The following is a 21,794-nucleotide window of genomic DNA, read 5'->3' as shown; positions in this document are numbered from 1 at the left end:
AGCCCAGAGATATGGCCCCAAAGGTGGTTGCAGCCACCTTTGTGGGAGGGCTTTTGCCCAAAATCCAAAATCAGCTCAAGAGCATCTGTATAGGGTGGCAAACCAAACCCCTCACAGAGCTGGTAGCTGTTGCCTCACACTGCCAAAGCTGCCTAGAATAAAGGAAAGAACAATTGGAGGGAAGACTGATTGCTCTGCAACTTGGCCAATTGCAGGGAAACAATTTTGGGGAAAGACGAAAGGGCAGAGGCAGAGGGAAAGGATGAGGGGGTGGAGGCAACCCCGGGAAGAGGTGCCTGCTTTAACTGTGGAGAAACAGGATATTGGAAAAACGAATGTCCACACGTGGGACAGCGTGCCCCTTTGAGTACAGAAAAAGCTCAATGCTGGGAGAGCCCGGGAAGTGAAGCAGCACTTAACTGCGCTTGGGTACCCCTATTCGACATGGTAAGCTAGTGCAAGACTTACTAACCGCTATCCAACTTCCCTCCAAGGTTGCAGTTATTAAATGTCAGGCCCATACAGGAAACAAAGACAACATCTCCAAGGGTATTGAGTGCACTGACCTAGCTTCTAAAATGCTGCTGCCGTCCCACTTCCCGAGGCATTGTGTCTCCCAAACAGGACAGAAAACAAACTCCCTAGTTTACTATCGGAACTTGTGACCCTACAAGAATCTGTCCCTTACAAAGAACGTAAGTCATGGATCCTTAAGGGATGTCACAAAGATTCGGATGGTCTTTGGCGATCCACAGATGGCAGACCTGTGGCCCCCAGACAAAAGTTACCTTATTTAGCAAAAATTGCTCACGGTGTGACACACGCAAGCAAAGGGGGGATATTGAGACCATCCGAAACACATGGTATGCCCCTGGTTTTGTGCAAATGTCAGCTAACCTCTGCCAAAGGTGTGCCATTTGCCAAAAACAACGCTGGCAGGAGCGAACCTACTCAGTCTGCTGTTAAAATAGGTCCCTGTGGACCTTCTGTAAATATACAAATTGATTTTTTACAGTTACCTATGGCATTAGGATATGAGTATGTGCTAGTTATAATAGGTACCTTCTCTAAATGGATTGAAGCTTTCCCTGCACGTAAGGCGGATGCTATGACGGTAGCGAAAATACTGCTTAAGGAAATAATCTGCAGATTTGGCCTACCAGAAAGTATAGATAGTGACAGAGGAACACATTTTACAGGAAAAATTATGCAAGAGATATGTAAGGCTTTGGGTATTAAACAAAAACTTGCATTGCCCCCCACCACCCACAAGCATCTGGAATAGGGGAAAGAAACAATGGCACACTGAAGAATAAATTGACCAAACTTTGTGAGGAAACTGGCTTAAAATGGCCAGAAGTTTTACCCATAGCTCTAATGAGTATGCGTTCTATACCACACTCAGAGGTGAAATTGAGCCCACATGAAATAATAATGGGCAGCCCTATGAGGGTAGGATTTAACCCCACCTGGCTAACCAAACCCTTTGATCAACATGAGGCAGATGATAAATGGACACGGTATTGTCAAGCATTAACCAAACAATTGAGATCTATTCATGCACAGGTAAAAGAATCACAAAATAAACCAGGAGATTTCCAGTGCCATATGCTAGAACCAGGAGAGTGGGTCCTTGTGAAAGTACACAAAAGGAAAGATTTCCTTAAACCCAGATGGGAAGGACCCTATCAAGTGCTACTGACAACCAGAACAGCGGTAAAGTGTGAAGGAAAACCTACCTGGACACACGCCTTTCACTGCAAGTGAGTACCAGCTCCAGAGGAAAGCTAATTGAGTTTGAACACCGTTAAGTAAATCATAAGAAACTGTAAGTAATCATGCTACTCTTGTGTCTGTTTGTGGTGGGGTTAGTAAAGAATGGGCAGGGACAAGGGGTCAACCTAGTCGAACAATGTGGGGGTGATAAAAACGAGTGTACATGTAAGAATCAACAGTGCGGGTACTCCACTCTTTTGGCAATTCTACATGTACTAGTAACCACAATGGTAGTTGTTGGAATTGCACTTTCCAACCTGCAGTAGGGGGAAAGATTGATCTAACAAAGATTGAGTGCTGCCTCGATGGTAAAATCAAAATAATCAATGGAGAAAGTTGCCCTGACCCACCCTATGTGCCCCAGTCAACAACTTTGGCCCCAACTGCATCTTTAACTACTTCACCTACCCCAATAGAAACAACTACTATGGCACCCCCAGAATGCCTCGAGAATGGGTCAGAAGTAATACCACTAAACACAGGGCTAGTAATAATCCCAGAAAAGGAAGGAATGATTATTGTGCCAGGATACATCCATGAGAAAGTAACAGTAAATCTGACGAGACTAAATATGCCAGAATGGTGCCCTAATGGGCTGAGAAACCTGCATACCAAACTGTTAAGAGAGGAAGTTAGCCAAACAGGGTTGAAACTAGAAGTTGAAAAGGAGCAATTGGTGAGCACTGCCACTGTAAACCCTACTCAGAAACAACGCAAAAGGAGGATATGGGAAAAAAAGACGAGAAAGGAGAGGGATCTTGGAAGTTGCAGGAATAGGTTATGCGGCAGGAACAGCCACAATAAATAACTTAGATATAGGAACTCTGCAAACAGAAATTGACAAACTAAAGGCCCACATGAAGCAGATAGCCCAGGAAGGGTATAATGATCAGGAAGACACAGCCCAGACTAGTGAACAGCTGACTGTCCTTATCCAGGAAGGTTTGAAACGCCTGAAACCAGTAACTAACACGATAAATGCCCTGATTGACAGAGAAGAGGGTGAAGAAAAGAATGAAACAAGGGATGCTGTATACACTTTATACGGGTCTTGGGTTCTGGCCCAAGTAGATAAAAACTTGTTGCAGCTTAAAAATCACCAGATGCCAGATTGGATAGGGGAAGAGACGTTACGAAAATGGGTGCTAGGGTCATCCCTAGCAAATGTTGATGTCCAAGACGTCTCTCTAGCCACCTGCATCCCACACCTTAAGAGCAGCAACAAAAAAAAGGAGGAAACAATAATCCTGGGTATGGTTCTACACATACCTAAAACCAAAGATGATACGTTGAGATCCCGACTATATCGGGTTGAAAACGTGGGCTGGGTAAAGGAAAGGGTGTGGTTGACAGTCCCAGAAGCCCCAAAGTGGGCAGTGATAATGAATAACTCAATGAAAGGATTGCAACGGGAACAATACCATCAGGCAGACGATATCTGGTTGTGTCCAGACTACGCCACCATAACTGAATGGGCATGCGGTTTAAACCATTGGAATAATTGTTTGATATATGTCAACCCGACTAAACATAATGGCTCATATTTTGGAAAAACACTCAACTCAACCCACTATTATGTTGTAACCACTAACCTAACTTACACTGTACGGGACAACGTCTGCACCTTGCCAGACTATAATGTAATAATTAAAAACCCTAAAGAGCAAGTAGTCTTCGGAACTGACACCCTGGAACCTATACCAAAGGACACTAATCTACAAGTTGATGCAACAATACAGCGCACGGACAATGATGCCACAATACGTGAGTTTGCACCTCCTGTTTTGCCTACACTCCCTCCGATTGGAGCTGATTGGGAACTACTGTTAAAAGAAACACGCAACATAATTCAAAAATGGAAAGCCATCAAACAGAAGATTCAGACTGATCAAGACATAGCTAATGAACTATTAAAGGAGAACTCTGCTGTGTCACAAATTTGGAACTGGGGTATGAATGTAAACGTACATCCATGGCTGAGAATTCTCTCCCATGCCCTGGTTATTCAGGCCTTGATAATTGTAATCCTGATTATTTTAGCCTGCCAGCTTAGAAGGAGGATCAACAAATGGGAAAAGGACAAGTATAGAAGGCAAATGGCACTACTGGGAAGGGACTAAGGGGATTGTGCTACAAAGCACAAAAGGGGAGACTGAGAAAGAAAATATTACAGGATAGGAAGTAGAGAGGTAATAGGAAGTAAGCTAAGAAAATAGCCAGTTGTCCCGTAGCCTACCGAAACCCACCACGGACAAGAAGGAGGAAGACATGAAATGTTAACAATCCTGACTATGCTTAACTTGTACCTTATGTCCATTGTGATCTGCTCCCAATGACCATTGTACGGTTCAGCGCTTAATAAATTGTACTCTTTCCTGAGTATACATTTGCTGTATTTATTCTTTGACACTACCAACTTCTCAAGGGCAATCAGGAATGGGCAATAAACATTCCCACACCCCAGTGTTTGTGTTTTTGTCGGTAATCTTATTTTGGCAATCTTCACAGAAAGCAACAAAAATTAAGACCCAAAATCTTGTTGACCATGAGCCTTTACAATTTCCTTTGACGGATATTTAAATATGTGCTTATCAGAGGGTCCCTCAAAGGTTGGCAGATTTCAGCACAGATGCTGGACTGGTTTGCTGACAGTTGATTAATTGATTTAACAATTTTAATTATTGGGAATGAATTGGCAAGAAACATTAATTTTGATGATATTGATTCATTTGCTGTCATGTAAGCCAGAAAAGGCATTTTCCTTCAGATACAATTGATTCACTTTTATTTCAATGCTTATTTTTTTATCCCGGTGTCACTCCTTTCTCCTCAAATTTTGAAAGCTAAATTTTGTTTCAAATATAATTTCCCGATTTCAGTTTGTCTCTTCATATTCTGTCAATTTTCAGTCCAATTGGTATCTTAGATACACTTGTTAAAAAAAAGACTCTTATGACACATTCACTTGTGGTAAAAACTGAGCCACACTCGCATGACAGTCAGTAATGGATGAATAAAAATTGCAAACATTTGAAACATGGAGGCTATGATTCAAGCTCATCATGCTCGATAAAAGAAAATTGATCGTTGAATCTTGAGAGGGAGAAAAAAATAGCATGCATGATTGAGGGGAAGGGTTGAAGTGGGTGGTCCGGGGGAATAAGGAGCCCAGAAACAAGAGAAGCACAAGTACCCATGATTTTTGTTGTTGGCCCTGCAAAAGAGCTGAACTCAAGAGGTGAGGTGAGGTGAGAGTGACTGCCCCTGACATCAAGCACGTATTTGACATTAAGGAACCCAAGCAAAACTGAAGTCAATGGGAATCAGGGCTGAAGTCAATGACTGCTGATTGGAGTCAAACCGAGCACAAAGGAAGACGGTTGTGGTTTTTGGAGGTCAATCATTTCAGTTCCAGGACATCACTGCAGGAGTTCCTCAGGGTAGTGTCCTAGGTCCAACCATTCAGCTGCTTCATCAATGACCTTCCTTCCATCATAAGGTCAGAAGTGGGGTGTTCAGTGATGATTGTGCAATGTTTAGCACCATTCATGACTCCTCAGATACTGAAGCGGTATATAGCAAGACTTGGACAACATTCCAGCTTGGACTGGTAAGTGGCAAGTAACATTCACACCACACAGATGCAAGGCAACGAGCATCTCCAACAAGAGAGAATCTAACCATCTTCCCTTGACATTCAATGGCATTACCATTGCTGAATCCCTCATTATCTGCATCCTGACCAGAAACTGAATTGGCCAGTCATATAAATACTGCGGCTACAAGAGCAGGTCAAAGGCTTGGAATCCTGCGGTGTGTAACTTACCCCCTGACTCCCCAAAGCCTTGTCCACCATCTACAAGGCACAAGTCAGGAGTATCATGAAATACTCTCCACTTGCCTGGAAGAGTGCAGCTCCACCAACACTCAAGAAGCCCAACGCCATCCAGGACAAAACAGCCCACTTGACGGACACCCCATCCACCACCTTCAACATTTACTCTCTCCACCACCGACACACAGTGGCAGCAATGTGTAGCAACCACAAGATGCAAAGCAGCACCTTACCAAGGCTCCTTGAACAGCATCAGCCAAACCCACAACCTCTACCGCCTAGAAGGACAAGGACAGCATATGCATGTGAACACCACCGCCTGCAAGTTCCCTGTCAGCCATACACCCTCTTGACTTGGAACTATATTTTCGTTCCTTCACTGTTGCTGGGTCAAATTCCTGGAGCTCCCTTCCTAACAGCACTGTGGCTGTACCTACATCACATGGACTGCAGTGGTTTAAGAAAGCAGCTCACCACCACCTTCTCAAGGGCAATTAGGGATGGACAATAAATGCTGGCCTATCTAGCGATGCCCAGGTCCCATGAATGGATCAATTTTTAAAAATGGGGTAAGTGAATTTAAAATAAAAAGGGGGTGTATTGAATTAACTAAACAAACTCAAGGAGGATAAAACCCCTGGTCTGGATGGACCGTATCCACAAATTTTAAAAGAATTTAGGGAAGAGATAGCAGAGACATTATTGCTCACATTTAATAATTCTTTAGAAAATGTGTAGTGCCAAAGGACTGGCAGATTGTTAATGTAATTCTGAAAAACAATGTAATAGTAATCCTTAAAAAAGGAAAGAAATGAGAAATGTAATAGTGAATTGCCAGCATGAATTTCAAAAGAGAAAAGCTCGCTTGACCAATCTTATTGATTTTTTTTTGAGGAGGTAACAGAGAAAGTAGACAATTATGCAGTAGCTGTAATTATATAATAATAGGGGAAGGTGGTGGCAGAGTACAAATGTTACCAGATGAGTAATCCAAAGGCCCAGGCTAATGCTCTGGAGACTTAGGTTCGAATCCCAGCACAGCAGCTGGTGGAATTTAAATTCAGTTAATAAATCTGGACTTAAAAAACTACTCTCAGTACCATTGTCAATTGTTGTAAAAACCCATCAGGTTCACTAATATCCTTTAGGGAAGGAAATCTGCTGTTTTTCTAACCATTTCTTTCCGCCACCACAGCTCCCTCCCCCTGCCCCATGGCCTCATTTGACCGAGTATAGCATCAAGGAGCCCTAGCAAAACTGGAAAGCTCTTCACTGGTTGGAGCCAGACTGAGCACAAAGGAAGATGGTGTGGTTGTTGGGCATCAATCATCGCAGCCTCAGGACATCACTGCAGGAGTTCCTCAGGGTAGCATCCTAAGCTCAACCATCTTTGGATGCTTCATCAATAAGCTTCTCTCCATCATAATGTCTGAAATGGGGATGTTCGATGATGTTTGCACAATGTTCAGCACCAGTCGTGGTTCCTCAGATACTGAAGCAGTCCATGTCCAAATGCAGCAAGACCTGGACAATATCCAGGCTTGAGCTGACAAGTGGCAAGTAACACATACACCACACAAGTGTCAGACACTGACCATCTCCAACAGGAGGGAATCTAACCATTTCCCCATGACATTCAATGGCATTACCATCACTGGATCACTCACTATCAACATCCTGGGGGTTATCATTGACCAGAAATTGAACTGGACTAGCCATATAAATACTGTGGCTACAAGACCATGTCAGAGGCTGGGAATTCTGCAGTGAGCAACTCAGCTCCTGACTCCCCAAAGCCTGGTAACTCTTGTCTTGTTTCTATTTGAAAAGGTTGGGAGTATAAAAATAAAGAATACTGTCAGCAACATTATAGGACCTTGCTGAAACCACACCTGGAGGACAGTGTACAGTTTTGGAGTCCTCACCTAAAGAAATATATACTTTCTTTAGAGGAGGTGCAAGGAATGTTCACTAGACTGAATTTTTGGAGAGTGTCCTATGAGCAGGGCATGAGCGAATCCATGAGAAAGAATGCAGTATTCTCCCCTTGACTGATTCACTGGCATTATCTTTGCTGAGTCCCTCACTAAGAACATCCTGGGGGGTTACCATTGATCAGAATTTAAAATGGACCAGCCATATAAATACAATTATTTACAAGAGCAGGTCTGAGGCTGCGAATTCTGCAGAGAGTAACTCAGCTCCTGACTCCCCAAAGCCTGTCCACCATCTACAAAGGTACAAGTCAGGAGTTTAATGGAATACTCTCTGCTTGCCTGGATGAGTGCAGCTCCCACAACACTCAAGAAGCTTGACAGCATTCAGGACAAAGCAGCCCGTTTGAATGGCACCCTATCCACTACCTCCAACATCCACTCCCTCCGTCAACATCGCACAGTGGCAGCATTGTGTACTATTAGGAGGTGCATTGCAGGAACTCATCAAGGCTCCTTCAAAACCCGTGACCTCTATCACCTAGAAAGACAAGGGCGGTAGATCCATGGGAACACCACCATCTGCAAGTTCCTCTCTAAACCACACACTGTCCTAACTCGGAAGTATATCACCGTTTCTTGACTGTCACTGGGTCAAAATCCTGGAACTGCCTCCCTAACCGCACTGTGGATGTACCTACGCCACATGGACTGCAACGGTTCAAGGAGGCAACTCCACCATCTGCAGGGGAATTAGAATTGGGCAATAAAAATGCTGGCCTAGCCACCAATGCCAACATCCCATGAAAGAATTAAAACACAATTTATCTTGATTTTCAAGAGTCCTTAGATAATGTATCCCATAATAGATTAATGGATAACATCAGAGAATGTGGAGTATGGGGATAAGCGGCAGAATGTGGATTGCTAGCTGGCTTCAACACAGAAAGCAGAGAGTGGGAGTAAAAGGTAGTTAATCAGAGTGGCAGAAGGTGGGAAGTGATGTTCCACGAGGATCAGTGCTGGGACCACTACTGTTCACAATTTACGTTAACGATTTGGACTTTGGAATCCAAAACAGAGTTTATAAATTTGTAGATGACACCAATTGGGCAGAGATAGTTAATACTGAGGAGGTCTGCAACAAAATACAGGAGAACATTAATAAACTTGCAGAATGGGAAAATAATTGACAAATGAAGTTCAAAACAGTTAAATGTGTGGTAGTACCTTTTGGTAAGAAAAATATTTCTCAGGAGGTGCAAGTCTAGGTGGGGTAGAGGAAGAAAGCATACAAACACACCAATAATTAAAACTTACACTATAGCTGAGCAAAGCCATAACTGAAGCAAAACAGGTTTTACTTCTAGAGGATAGAATTGAAAAGTTGGGAAATTGCACTAAACCTGTATGAATTTTGGTTAGACCACATTTAGACTTCTGTGTGCTGTTCTGGCCATCATATTGTAGGGATATAGAAGCACTGGAGAGGATGCAGAGATTGGCAAGGATCATATCATAAATACATGGGAATACATATTGGGAAAGGAAGGAGGCTTGAGTGGAACATAAACATTAGCATGGACAGGTTGCTCTGAATGACATGCTTCTGGACTGCATATCTTTTTTTATTCATTCATGGGCTGTGGGCGTCACTGGCTAGGCCAGCATTTATTGCTCATCCCTAATACCCTTGTTCAGGGTCAACCACATTGCTGTGGATCTGGAGTCACATGTAGGCCAGACCAAGTATGGATGGCAGATTTCCTAGTGAACCAGATGGGTTTTTATGACAATCAGCAATGGCTTTGTGGTCATCATTTGAATTTCAATTCTAGATTTTTATTGGATTCAAATTTCACCATCTGGTAGGGTGGGAATTGAACCCAGGTCCCCAGAATATTATCCTGGGTCTCTGGAATACTCTCTCAGTGCTGCACTCTAGTTTTGACCTTGATTTTTGTGCTCAAGCCATGGAATGGGAGTTGAACCCAGAACCTTAGACGCAAGTGTGCTACCCACTGACCCACAGCTTTCATGCATACAAGCTAGTCACTATTAATTCCAATAGGGAGTTCAGGAGAAACTTTTTTTACCCAGAGAGTGGTAGAAATGTGGAACCCACTGCCCCCCACACCGGCCCACCCCACCACCACCACCACCACAGGGAGTGCATGAGGTGAATACCATAGATGCATTTAAGAGAAAGGTAGATAAACACATGATGGAGAAAAGAATAGAAGCATATGTTGATGGGTGTACAATGAGGTAGGGTGGGAGGAGACTCATGTGCATCATTATGGCTGATGGCCAGTTTCTGTGTTGTAAATTCTATGTGTGCGAAATAATCTTAGCTCAAAGGTGAGGTAAGGCTTGGGGAGTTACCGAGTGCAGCAATGTGAACATACCTGATGAGATTCGGGCAGGCTATCGGGATGTGAATATTTACCTGACAGGATTCGGGCAGGCTATCGGGATGTTAACATTCACCTGAAAGGATTCAGGAAGGCTATTGGGATGTGAATATTTACCTGACAGGATTCGGGCAGGCTATCGGGATGTTAACATTTACTTGACGGGATTCGGGCAGGCTATCGGGATGTTAACATTCACCTGACGGGATTCGGGCAGGCTATCGGGATGTGAACAATTTACCTGATGGGATTTGGGCAGGCTATCGGGATGTGAACATTCAGCTGACAGGATTCGGGCAGGCTATCGGGATATTAACATTTACCTGACAGGATTCGGGCAGGCTATCGGGATATTAACATTTACCTGACAGGATTCGGGCAGGCTATCGGGATATTAACATTTACCTGACGGGATTCGGGCAGGCTATCGGGATATTAACATTTACCTGACAGGATTCGGGCAGACTATCGGGATGTGAACATTCAGCTGACGGGATTCAGGCAGACTATCGGGATGTGAATATTTACCTGACAGGATTCGGGCAGGCTATCGGGATGTGAATATTTACCTGACCGGATTCAGACAGGCTATCGGGATGTGAATATTTACCTGACGGAATTCGGGCAGACTATCGGGATGTGAACATTCACCTGACGGGATTCAGGCAGACTATCGGGATGTGAATATTTACCTGACGGGATTCGGGTAGGCTATCGGGATGTGAATATTTACCTGACGGGATTCAGACAGGCTATCGGGATGTGAATATTTACCTGACGGAATTCGGGCAGACTATCGGGATGTGAACATTCACCTGACGGGATTCGGGTAGGCTATCGGGATGTGAATATTTACCTGACGGGATTCGGGTAGGCTATCGGGATGTGAATATTTAACTGACGGGATTCAGGAAGGCTATCTGAATGTGAACAGTTTACCTGATTGGATTCGGGAAGGCCATCAGGATGTGAACAATTTACCTGATGGCATTTGGGCAGGCTATTGGGATGTGAACAGTTTACCTGACGGGATTCGGGCAGGCTATCGGGATGTGAACAATTTACCTGATGGGATTTGGGCAGGCTATTGGGATGTGAACAATTTACCTGACGGGATTCGGGCAGGCTATCGGGATGTGAACAATTTACCTGATGGGATTTGGGCAGGCTATTGGGATGTGAACAATTTACCTGACGGGATTCGGGCAGGCTATCGGGATGTGAACAATTTACCTGATGGGATTTGGGCAGGCTATCGGGATGTGAACAATTTACCTGATGGGATTTGGGCAGGCTATCGGGATGTGAACAATTTACCTGATGGCATTTGGGCAGGCTATCGGGATGTGAACAATTTACCTGATGGCATTTGGGCAGGCTATTGGGATGTGAACAGTTTACCTGATGGGATTCGGGCAGGCTATTGGGATGTGAACAGTTTACCTGATGGGATTCAGCAGGCTATCGGGATGTTAACAGTTTACCTGATGGGACTTGGGCAGACTATCGGAATGTGAACGTTTACCTGATGAGATTCGGGCAGGTTATCAGCATGCTACAATTGCCCAATAATTGCCTCTTGGGCTGGGCAAAAGCAAAATTTGAAAAAAAGTCAGTCAGCGTTCCTACTTCTGATCTCTAAGCAGTGACCAAAGGGTGCACTTGCTGTGGTCTTGACTTATGAGTTAGAACGTGGAAGCACATGGCTATGTGACTGAGAAAGGTGCCATTTCTGTAAGTTAGACTTTATCGATAGCTTATTGAAGCCTGAGGAAAATAGTCAGAGTGTTACAGAGACATGATGACCCATTCGGCCCATCAAGTCCTTTCTGGCTCTCCATGAGGCAATCCTGTCAGTCACATCCCCTCGCTCTATCCCATAGCTCTGCAAGTCTATTTTCCTTAAATGTCCATCCAATTTCCATTTGAAATCAATCATCATTGTAGTCACCGAGTTCCAGGGCTTTACCCCTCGCTACGTAAAAAAAATTCTTCCTCAAATCACCCACTGCAACTTTTTCCCAAAACTTTACATCTTGTCTTTACATCAGCTAATGGGAACAGCCTTTCTTTGTCTGCCTTATCTAAACCTGTCTTATTCTTGTACACATTGTTCAAATCTCCCCTCAATTTTCTTTGCTCCAAGGAGAACAATCCTGGCTTCTCCAACTTAACCTTGTAAACAACAGCCCCCATCCCTTGAACCATTCAGGTAAATCTCCTCTGCACCCTCTCAAGGATCCTCACATTCTTCCTAAAGTGTGGTGACCAGAACTGGGCACAATATTCTAGTCCTGGCCTGACTAGAGTTTTAAAAAGCTTCATCAAAACTTCCCCTTTTTTCAATACCTCTACTTTCAAAGCCCAAGATGCTGTATGCTTTACTAACTACTCTGCCGCCTTCAAGGATCTGTATACGTGGACCTCCAGGTCTCCCACTCCCTGCACACTCTTTAGAACTGTGCCATTAAGTCTATACTGCCTTTCCCTATCCCTCCCGCCAAAATGCATCACCTCACATTGCTCTATATTAAATTCCATCTGCCACTTGTCTGTCCATTCTGCTAGCCTATCTATGTCCTGTTGCAGTTGATTTGCATCATCCTCATTGTTTGTCACACCTCCAAATTTTATATTTTTAAATTTATTCTTTCACGGGATATGGGTGTCGCTGGCTAGCCCAGCATTTGTTGCCCATCCCTAAATGCCCTTGAGAAGGTGGTGGTGATCCACTTTCTTGAACCGCTGAAGTCCATGTAGCGTTGGTACACCAACAGTGCTGTTAAGAAGACAGTTCCAGGATTTTGACCCAGCGACAGTGAAGTTAGGATGGTGAGTGGCTTGGAGGGGAACTTTCAGGTGGTTGTGTCCCCGTGCATCTCCTGCCCTTGTCCTTCTAGGTAGTAGAGGTCACAGGTTTGGAAAGTACTGTCTAAGGCTTGATGAGTTGCTGCAGTACATCTTGTAGCTGGTACACACTGCTGCCACTGTGCTTCAGTGGTGGAGGGAGTAAATGTTTAAGTTGGTGGATTGGGTGCCAATCAAGTGGATTGCTTTGTCCTAGATGATTTTGAGCTTCTTGAGTGTTGTTGGAGCTGCACTCTTCCAGGCAATTGGAGAGAATTCCATTGCACTCCTGACTTGTGCCTTGTCTCATTGGCAAGTTTTGAAATGTTACTCAATATTCCAAAATCCAAGTCATTTATATATACTTTGATACATATCAAAAAAGCAGTGTTCTTAGCAATGACCCTTGGGGAACACGACTGTCTCCCACCCTCCAGTCTGAAAAATAACCACTTACCACAACTCGTTTTCTATCTTTAAACCCATTTGTTATACAAGTTGTCACTGACCTTTCTATTCTATGAGCCTCAACTATATTAACCAGGATTCCTTCCCTAATGGAGTTCATATATTTTGCATAAAGCTTTCTAATAAATAGACATCACACTCAGGTCACTTAGAGTGGATTTTGAATTTGCCATCCCTGCATAAAGTAAGTGCTGCTAACAGTTATAGAAAGATCTAATGTTCATTACCACTGATACTAATGGAACTTAAGCATGGATTTCAATGCAAGTGAGGGGATAAAAAGATTTACATTTATATATCACCTTTCTTGAACTTAAGAGGTCCCAAAGCACTTCATAGCCAATGGAATACTTCTGAACTGTAGTTACTGTTGTAGTGTAGGAAGCCCAGCAGCCAAATTCTGCACAACAAGATCTCGCAAGCAGCCATTTGACATATTGCACATAATTCATTTTCAGTGATGTAGATTGAGAGATAAATATTGGCTAAGACCCTGGGGGAAACTCTGCTACACTGCTTCTAATAAATGCCATGGGGTCTTTTATGTCTACCTGAGAGAGCAGGTGGAGGACCAGTTTAAAATTTCATCCAAAGGTGGCACCTCCAACAGTGCAGCACTCCCTCAGTACTGCACTGGGAGTGTTAGCCTGGATTCTGTGCTAAGTCCTGGGCTGGGACTCGAACCCAAGACACAGAGGTGAAAGATGGCATTAATATTGAGTGATCTCTACAATGGGCAGCTGATTAACACAGACAGTTTTATGTTTGTGCAACAAGTTGGGAATCTACCATACCCTTCCAATTAAGAGGCGAATGGATGATGTCTTTCAGTCTCAGGCTTCAGCAAGTTGGAGGTCCCTGGATCTGCTTGGAACTCCTTTGATTCCCCCCTCCTTTCCTAAATCATTCATATCACTTCCCTTCACTTGCTTAATATTTAAGAAACACAGAATCACTGAATTATTATGGTGCAGAAGGAGGCCATTCAGCCTGTCAGTCTGCACTGGCCTTCCCAATGAGTAATTTACCTGGTCTAATTCCCACTCCTTCTCCCCGTAACCCTGTAATTTTTCCTTTTCAGGTAACAGTCTAATTCCCTTTTGAATGCCTCAAAACCACCACACTTTCAGGCAGCGCATTCCAGAACCCAACCACTTATTACGTGAAATTGCTTTCTCTCAAGTCCCTTTGGCTTCTATTACCACTTATTTCAACCCTGTGCCCTCTGGTTCTCAATCGTTTCACAAGGGAAACAGTCTTTTCCCATCTACTCTGTCCAGACCTCCCATGGTTTTGAATACCTCCATCAAATCTCTTCTCAACCTTCTCTTCTCCGAGTTAAACCGCCCCAGATTCTCCAATCTAACTTCACAGCTGAAGTTCCTCACCCCTGGAACTATTCTCTTGAAACTTTCCTGCACTCTCTCTAGTGCCTTCATAACTTTCCTAAAGTGCTGTGCCCAGAACGGGATGCAATATTACAGTTGAGGCTGAACTAGTGTCTTATACAATTTCAATATAGCCCCCTTGCTCTTGTACTCTCTGCCCCTATTAATAAAGCTTAGGATACTGTATGCTTTATTAACTACTCTCTCAACCTGTGCTGCCACCTTCAGTGACTTAGGTACATATACGTCCAGGTTCCTCTGCTTCTGCAGCCCCCTTACAATCGCATCCTTTATTTTATATTGTCTCTCCATGCTCTTCCTGCCAAAATGGGTCACTTCATAGTTTTCCGGATTGAACTTCATCTGTCACTTGTCAGCCCATTCCAACTTGTCTATGTCCTTTTGAAGTTCAATACTATCCTCCCCACAGTTCACAATGCTTCCAAGTTCTGTATCATCCAAAAAATTTGAAATTGTGCCTTGTACACCAAGGTCCAGGTCCTTAATATATATTAGGAAGAGCAAGAGACCCAACACTGACTCCTGGGGAACATTACATGTGTTTGTCTGGATTTGTTCATGACAGAGACTTGCTATGTTGTGCATTATTCTATAGTGGGCAGTAGATTAGGAATACAATCCATGACATACCTGGAATTGAACCAGGATAGAAGCTCTGAGCGGACATTATGTTTCCTCCATCTAAACTTTAATTCCTCCTTGGCAACCTGTGTCCTAAGGGTTGTGAGGAGAGAAAAGGAAATAAGATGAAGAACAGGTGGCCTTGAATGAACATGCTGAAATCTTATTAATACTATCGGGGCATGAAGTTAAGATAAGCACTTGACAGCTCAGGATGAGTTGGCTGGGTGGATATGAGAACGGAACAGCTGGGAATAGACTGAGGCTGATCAGAGAACCTATACACGTGATCTGTTCCCAAGACATGCAAGGGTCTGGATCTCATTTACACTGGGAATAACAAAGGTGAGAAAAGACAAACCGATGTCAAAGATCAGAGAATCTGAGGCATTGCCTGACACAATCTCACAGTGGACTGAGGTGAGCGTTATCTATCCGATTCTCACCATGGACTAAGGTGAGTGTTATCTGTCCTAGGCTCATTGTAGATTGAGGTGAATGTTACCTGTCCCAGTTTCACTGTGGACTGAGGTGAGCGTTACCTGTCCCAATCTCACTTTGGACTGAGGTGAGTGTTACCTGTCCTAGTCTCACTGTGGACTGAGGTGAGTGTTACTTGTCCCGGTTTCACTGTGGACGGAGGTGAGTGTTACCTGTCCCAGTCTCACTGTGGACTGAGGTGAGTGTTACCTGTCCCAGTCTCACTGTGGACTGAGGTGAGTGTTACCCGTCCCAATCTCACTGTGGACTGAGGTGAGTGTTACCTGTCCCTATATCACTGTAGACTGAGGTGAGTGTTGCCTGTCTATTCTCACTTTTGACTGAGGTGAGTGTTGCCTGTCTATTCTCACTTTTGACTGAGGTGAGTGTTATCCGTCCCGGTGTCACTGTGGAATGAGGTGAATGTTACCTGTCCTGGTCTCACTGTGGACTGGGGTGGGTGTTACCTGTCTGATCTCACTGTGGACTGAGGTGAGTGTTACCTGTTGCAGTCTCACTGTGGGCTGAGGTGAGTGTTACCTGTTCTGGTCTCACTGTGGACTGAGGTGAATGTTATCTGTTCTGGTCTCACTGTGGACTGGGGTGAGTGTTACCTGTCTGATCTCACTGTGGGCTGAGGTGAGCGTTACCTGTTGCAGTCTCACTGTGGGCTGAGGTGAGTGTTACCTGTCCTGGTCTCACTGTGGACTGAGGTGAGTGTTACCTGTTGCAGTCTCACTGTGGACTGAGGTGAGTGTTACCTGTCTGATCTCACTGTGGACTGAGGTGAGTGTTATCTGTCCCGGTGTCACTGTGGAATGAGGTGAATGTTACCTGTCCTGGTCTCACTGTGGACTGAGGTGAGTGTTACCTGTTGCAGTCTCACTGTGGACTGAGGTGAGTGTTACCTGTCTGATCTCACTGTGGACTGAGGTGAGTGTTATCTGTCCCAGTCTCACTGTGGACTGAGGTGAGTGTTATCTGTCCTGGTCTCACTGTTGTCTGAGGTGAATATTAGCTGTCCCAATCGCACTGTGGACTGAGTGTTACCTGTCCTTTTCTCACTGTGGACTGAGTTGAGTGTACCTGTCCTGGTCTCACACTGGTCTGAGTTGAGTGTTACCTGTCCCAGTTTCACTGTGGACTGAGGTGATTATTACCTCTTCTGGTCTCACTGTAGTCTGAGGTGAATGTTACCTGTCTGACTCACTGTGGACCGAGGTGAGTGTACCTGTCCTGGTCCCACACTGTGCTGATTTGAGTGTTACCTGTCACAGTTCATTCTGGACTGACATGAGTGTTGGTCCACAGACTTCTTTGCCCAGTAACAATGCTCAACCGATTCCTCTGCATGGTCTGTACTGAAGTTCACTTTGCAAGCTTACATTCTGCCGAGACCATGAGCTGAGGGTCTGACTCCTGTGTGTCTTTAGAGCCTTTCACACAAATGTTTTGAACCTGGAGAACTGTTCAGTGTCAAGTTTCAACAAACAAGGAATAAAGGGAAAGAAATTCTGTTTAAAATGCTACTTACATTAATCTGTGAGAATGATAGGAAATGTACACCAGTGACAGAACTGCCATACACAACAGCGCAGCAAAGAGCATTTGTTTGTTGATATCCAACCTGACCTGGAAGTAAGAATATTTTTAGTTTAACTACAGTTCGTACTTGAGGTGGATTGACCGATAATCAACTGACACCAGTCTTCTTATAGCAATGCCTTTACCTGGGATGGAGAGTGATTTTTGTTCATCAGCCCCCTTAATAAAATTCAGGGTTAAAAGGTTTGTGATAGCAGTGTCTCAGTTTAAAATCATATCCAAAGGACAGTGCCTCCAACAGTGCCGCACACTCTCAGTACGGCTCTGGAAGTGTCAGCCTGGATCATTGGTTCAAATCTCTGGAGAGGGATTTGAACCCACAATCTGCTGGCTCAGAGATGTGAATGTCACTCACCAAACACAGGCTGAGAATGAATTACCATGAACTGAGATGAGAATGTACAGTAAAATATCAAGGCTAGAATGCGCCGATTCCAGAGACTTGAGCACATGACTTAAGTGAACACACTCATTCTGAACCAGTTCTTGTAATAGAACAATACATGTGGAGTATGAGGGGCACTTGAAATAGTTTATAATAAATAAAAACCTGAGATTTTCCAGCATTTTCTGTTTTATTTCAGATTTCCAGCATCCGCAGTGTTTTCTTTTTAAGTCAAAAATGGTTGCTTGAAATAAAGAAAGATTTACTTTTATATATTGCAGCTTTCATGACCTCAAGCAGTCCCAAATCACTATACCGACAAAGAAGTACTTTGGAAATGTCATCACCGATCCAACGTATGAAATGCTGCATCCCATTTAAACCCAGCGAGTTCCTTCAAACAGCAACGTGGTAATGACTAGATAATCCAAATTTTCTTAGTGACATTGGTTAAGAGACCAATATCGGCCAATACACCAATGTTGTCTGTCACACGCACAAATGCTAGAGTTTTGCCTTCTAATTTCCAACAACCTGCCTTCAGATGTCATCTCTCATGAATGAAATAACATCTTGGTCCCCTTGAATCATACTTATCCTCCATACTGCCTTTTTTTTTAACTACTCTGAGGAATATGTGTCTTTTCATTTTTACCATCTTCCTCTCTGTAACCAGTGTTGTGTTTATTATCATAAAATCGCAGAATGGTTACAGCATACACCATTTGGCTCATCATGTCCGTGCTAGCCCTCTGAAGGAACAATTCACCCAGTGCTATTCCTTTGCCTTTTCCCTGTGGCTGTGCATACACCATTTGGCCCATCATGTCTGTGCTAGCCCTCTGAAGGAACAATTCACCAAGTGCTATTCCTCTGCCTTTTCCCTGTGGCTGTGCAAGTTTTTCTTTTTGAGATAATGATCCAATTCCCTTTTGAAAGCCTACATTGACCCTGCTCCCACCACACTCTCAGGCAGTGTAATCCGGATCCTAACCACTTGCTGTGTGAAAATGTTTTTCCTCTTGTCAACATTGCTTCTTTTACCAATTACCTTAAATCTGTGCCCTCTGGTTCTCGATGCTTCCACCAATGGGAACATTTTCTCCCTATCTGCTCTGTCCAGACTCCTCATGATCTTGAATATCTCTATCAAATCTCCTCTCAACTTTCTTTTCTCTGAAGAAAAGAGCCCCGACTTCTCCAGTCTTTTTACATAACTGAAGTTCCTCATCCCTGGACCCATTCCTGTGAATCTCTTCTGCACCCTTTCTAATGCTTTCAGACCTCTCCTAAAGTGCAATGCCCAGAACTGGGCATAATACTCCAGCTGGGGTTGAACCAGTGCTTCAGTACTTTGTACAGGTTTAGCATAACCTCCTTGCTTTTGTACTCTATGCCCCATTTGATAAAACCCAGGATGCTGCTTGCTCTCACTGCTCTCTCAATCTTCCTGCAACTTTCAATGATTTATACACCTATACACGCAGGTCCCTCTTTAGAATTGTACCATTTAATTTACGTTGTCTCTTTGCAATTCCCCAATCCTCTAGCAGCACCCCTGAGTCTAAGGAAGACTAGAAAATTATGGCTAGTGCCTCCACAATTTCCATTCTCACTTCCTTCAGTATCGTTGGATGCGTCCCATCTGGTCCTGGTGCCTTATTAAACTTTAAGTATAGGCAGACTATCCAAAACCTCCTCCTGATCAATTTTAAACCCTTCAAGTAGCCGAACTATCTCCTCATTTGCCATGCAGCATCTTCTTCATCTTCATCCTTGGTAAAGACAGATGCAAAGTATTCATTTAATTAATATCTCAGCCATACCCCTGCCTCTGTGCGTAAATCCCCTTTTTGGTCCCTAATTGGCCCCAGTCCTCCTCAAGGGCAGTCACTTCACCTCACCTCTGGAGTTCAGCTCTTTTGTCCATGCTTGCACCAAGGCTGTAATGAGGTCTGGAGCTGAGTGCTTGACCCATCCTCTGTCTCCAGCACTGCAATATTCTCCTTAATCATTACTGCCAGCCCTCCTCCTTTCCTTCCTTTCCTATTTTTCTTGAACATCTTGTATCCAAGAATACTTAATACCAAGTCCTGCCCTTCTTTGAGCTGGGTCTCTGGTATTGCTACAACATCATATTTCCATGTGTATCTGCATCTGCAACTCACTGATCTTATTTACCACACTTTGCACATTCACACATATGCGCTGTAACCATAATTTAGACTTTATTTCATTCCCTCTTGCATTCCTACTCTAGTACTATCTGTCTCTCCCAATATTCTTTGCACTTGGTATCCATCTCTAGAATTACCTCCTGGTTCCCACACCCCTACCAAGTTAATTTAAGCCCTCCCCAATAGCATCAGCAAATCACCCCGCAAGGAAATTGGTCACAGCTCTGTTAAGGTTTTACCTGTCCAGTCTGTACAGGTCCCATCTCCCCAGAACTGATCCTAATGTCCCAAGAGTCTAAAACCCTCCGTCCTGCACTATCTGTCCAGCAACTTATTCACCTGTCCTATTCTTCTATTTCTATGCTCACTTGCCCGTGGTACGGGGCCACCAAGGGGAACCTTCTGCTCTTCTTCAAAGAAGTAGCCATCCACCTGAGAGCGATTTCCAGGTCTCTACCACTTGTTGCATAAAATATTTCTTCCACGTATGCTGCATCTCTTGCCCAAAACCTTAAATCTATGTCCCCTGATTATGTGTCAGGTAATGTCACAAAGAACAATTCAGGTGACAGAGACCATTCTGCACCTTACCCTTCCCAATGTAACATGTGTGACAGTATGACAGCTTACATGTACCATCTGACGAATTCCATAAGGCTGATTTTTTTTAACTCTTTCATGGCATGTGGGCATCACTGGCAAAGCCAGCATTTGTTGTCCATGAGGCAGTGGTAACAAGCCATCTTCTTGAACCACTGCATTCCATGCTGTAGCAGCTTTCTGAGCTATTTCAGAAGGCAGTTGAGAGTTAACCACATTGCTGTGGGTCTCAAGTCACATGTTAGCTGTACCAGCAAAGGACGGCAGATCTCCTTCTCTCAAGGGTATTAGTGAACCAGATGGGTTTTTACCACAATCGACCATACGTTTATGATCACCATTACTGAGACTAGCTTTCAGTTCTAGATTTTTAATCAATTAGATTTGTATTTCACTCGTATAGGTGGGATTTGAATGTATGCACCCACTTTGGCCTCTGGATTACAAATTCAGTGTCACCGCCACTACAGCACTGTCTCCCCCAAGCTCCTGGCGCTTATTTCCAGGTTCAATCTTTTACACGTAGAATTCCTCAATTAGATTCCAGTCTACAACTCACTGCCTGAAATCCAGTAAACCATCGAAAAACTTCAACCAAATCCCATCCTGTAATTTGTTTGAGCGTCCGTTAATCTGCATGTAAATTCGTCTGATCTTCTTGATCAGATTGTGGCTTGTAACTCACTCCCAGGTTTGCATTGTCCTGCACATACTTCGCCAGTACAGTCCCCACTCCCCCACCCTCGAATATATATTTCATAACTCACTTCCTGGTAAGCCTTGTGCAATGTTTTAAAGCACCTGGGCCCCGCACTTACATTGGCAGCACTCATTGCCAATTATATAGTTTTCTAAGAAGCAACAATCTCCTGATTGCAGGTTTGTTGCTTGTACTCGGTGTAAAACTCAACGAGCGGCTTGCTCAAGTTACGGTTTCGCAATTACTTCTTGACAGCAATCTTCGCAACCCTCAAAGAAGAAAAAGAGAACCCAGGCGAAGTCAGCCAACTCCCCTCGATCTGCCGTTACATCTCACCAGGAAACATCAACACAGTGCATGAACCTGACTGCATTTGCCTCTCCTAAGGGTGAATTTGGAGAAATGGCATTTGGTGGAGTTTGTGATCCCAACCTAGTTTATGGCACAGGATTCGGACGTGTAACAAATGTACGCTCGGCCGAAGCTTTCAACAGATAAATCTTTAACTAGGAAACATCATTTTTCAGTACGAAATATAGGGAA

At 43.9% G+C, this 21,794-nt stretch overlaps 2 protein-coding genes across 3 annotated transcripts in view; one reads left to right on the top strand and one right to left on the bottom strand.

Moving 5' to 3' along the window:
* The window catches only part of LOC144695668 (N-acetyllactosaminide alpha-1,3-galactosyltransferase-like), a 28,207-nt gene that overhangs the window by 6,314 nt on the left and 99 nt on the right, over positions 1-21,794 (bottom strand). Inside the window, exons 2-3 of one of the 2 annotated variants that reach the window (XM_078566595.1) lie at positions 17,319-19,549; positions 15,314-15,397 (exon numbers count right to left, since the gene is read on the bottom strand). In XM_078566595.1, the coding sequence (XP_078422721.1) occupies positions 15,314-15,397; positions 17,319-17,392 (158 nt within the window). In that variant the 5' untranslated portion in view covers positions 17,393-19,549. Of the gene's footprint in view, positions 1-15,313; positions 15,398-17,318; positions 21,766-21,794 lie in introns of those variants that run through there. The other variant, XM_078566594.1, reaches the window with a different exon arrangement.
* Positions 13,531-21,794, top strand: part of LOC144695670 (uncharacterized) — a 278,313-nt gene continuing 270,049 nt past the window's right edge. The window contains exon 1 of the mRNA XM_078566602.1: positions 13,531-13,541. The gene's annotated coding sequence lies outside the window, so the exon portion shown is untranslated. The remainder of the gene's footprint in view (positions 13,542-21,794) is intronic.

The sequence above is a fragment of the Cetorhinus maximus genome, chromosome 21, assembly GCF_964194155.1.
Source record: "Cetorhinus maximus chromosome 21, sCetMax3.hap1.1, whole genome shotgun sequence".
Lineage (NCBI taxonomy): Eukaryota > Metazoa > Chordata > Chondrichthyes > Lamniformes > Cetorhinidae > Cetorhinus > Cetorhinus maximus.
The sequence above is the reverse complement of the archived record's forward strand: the minus strand, read 5'-3'. Positions and strand labels throughout refer to the sequence as shown.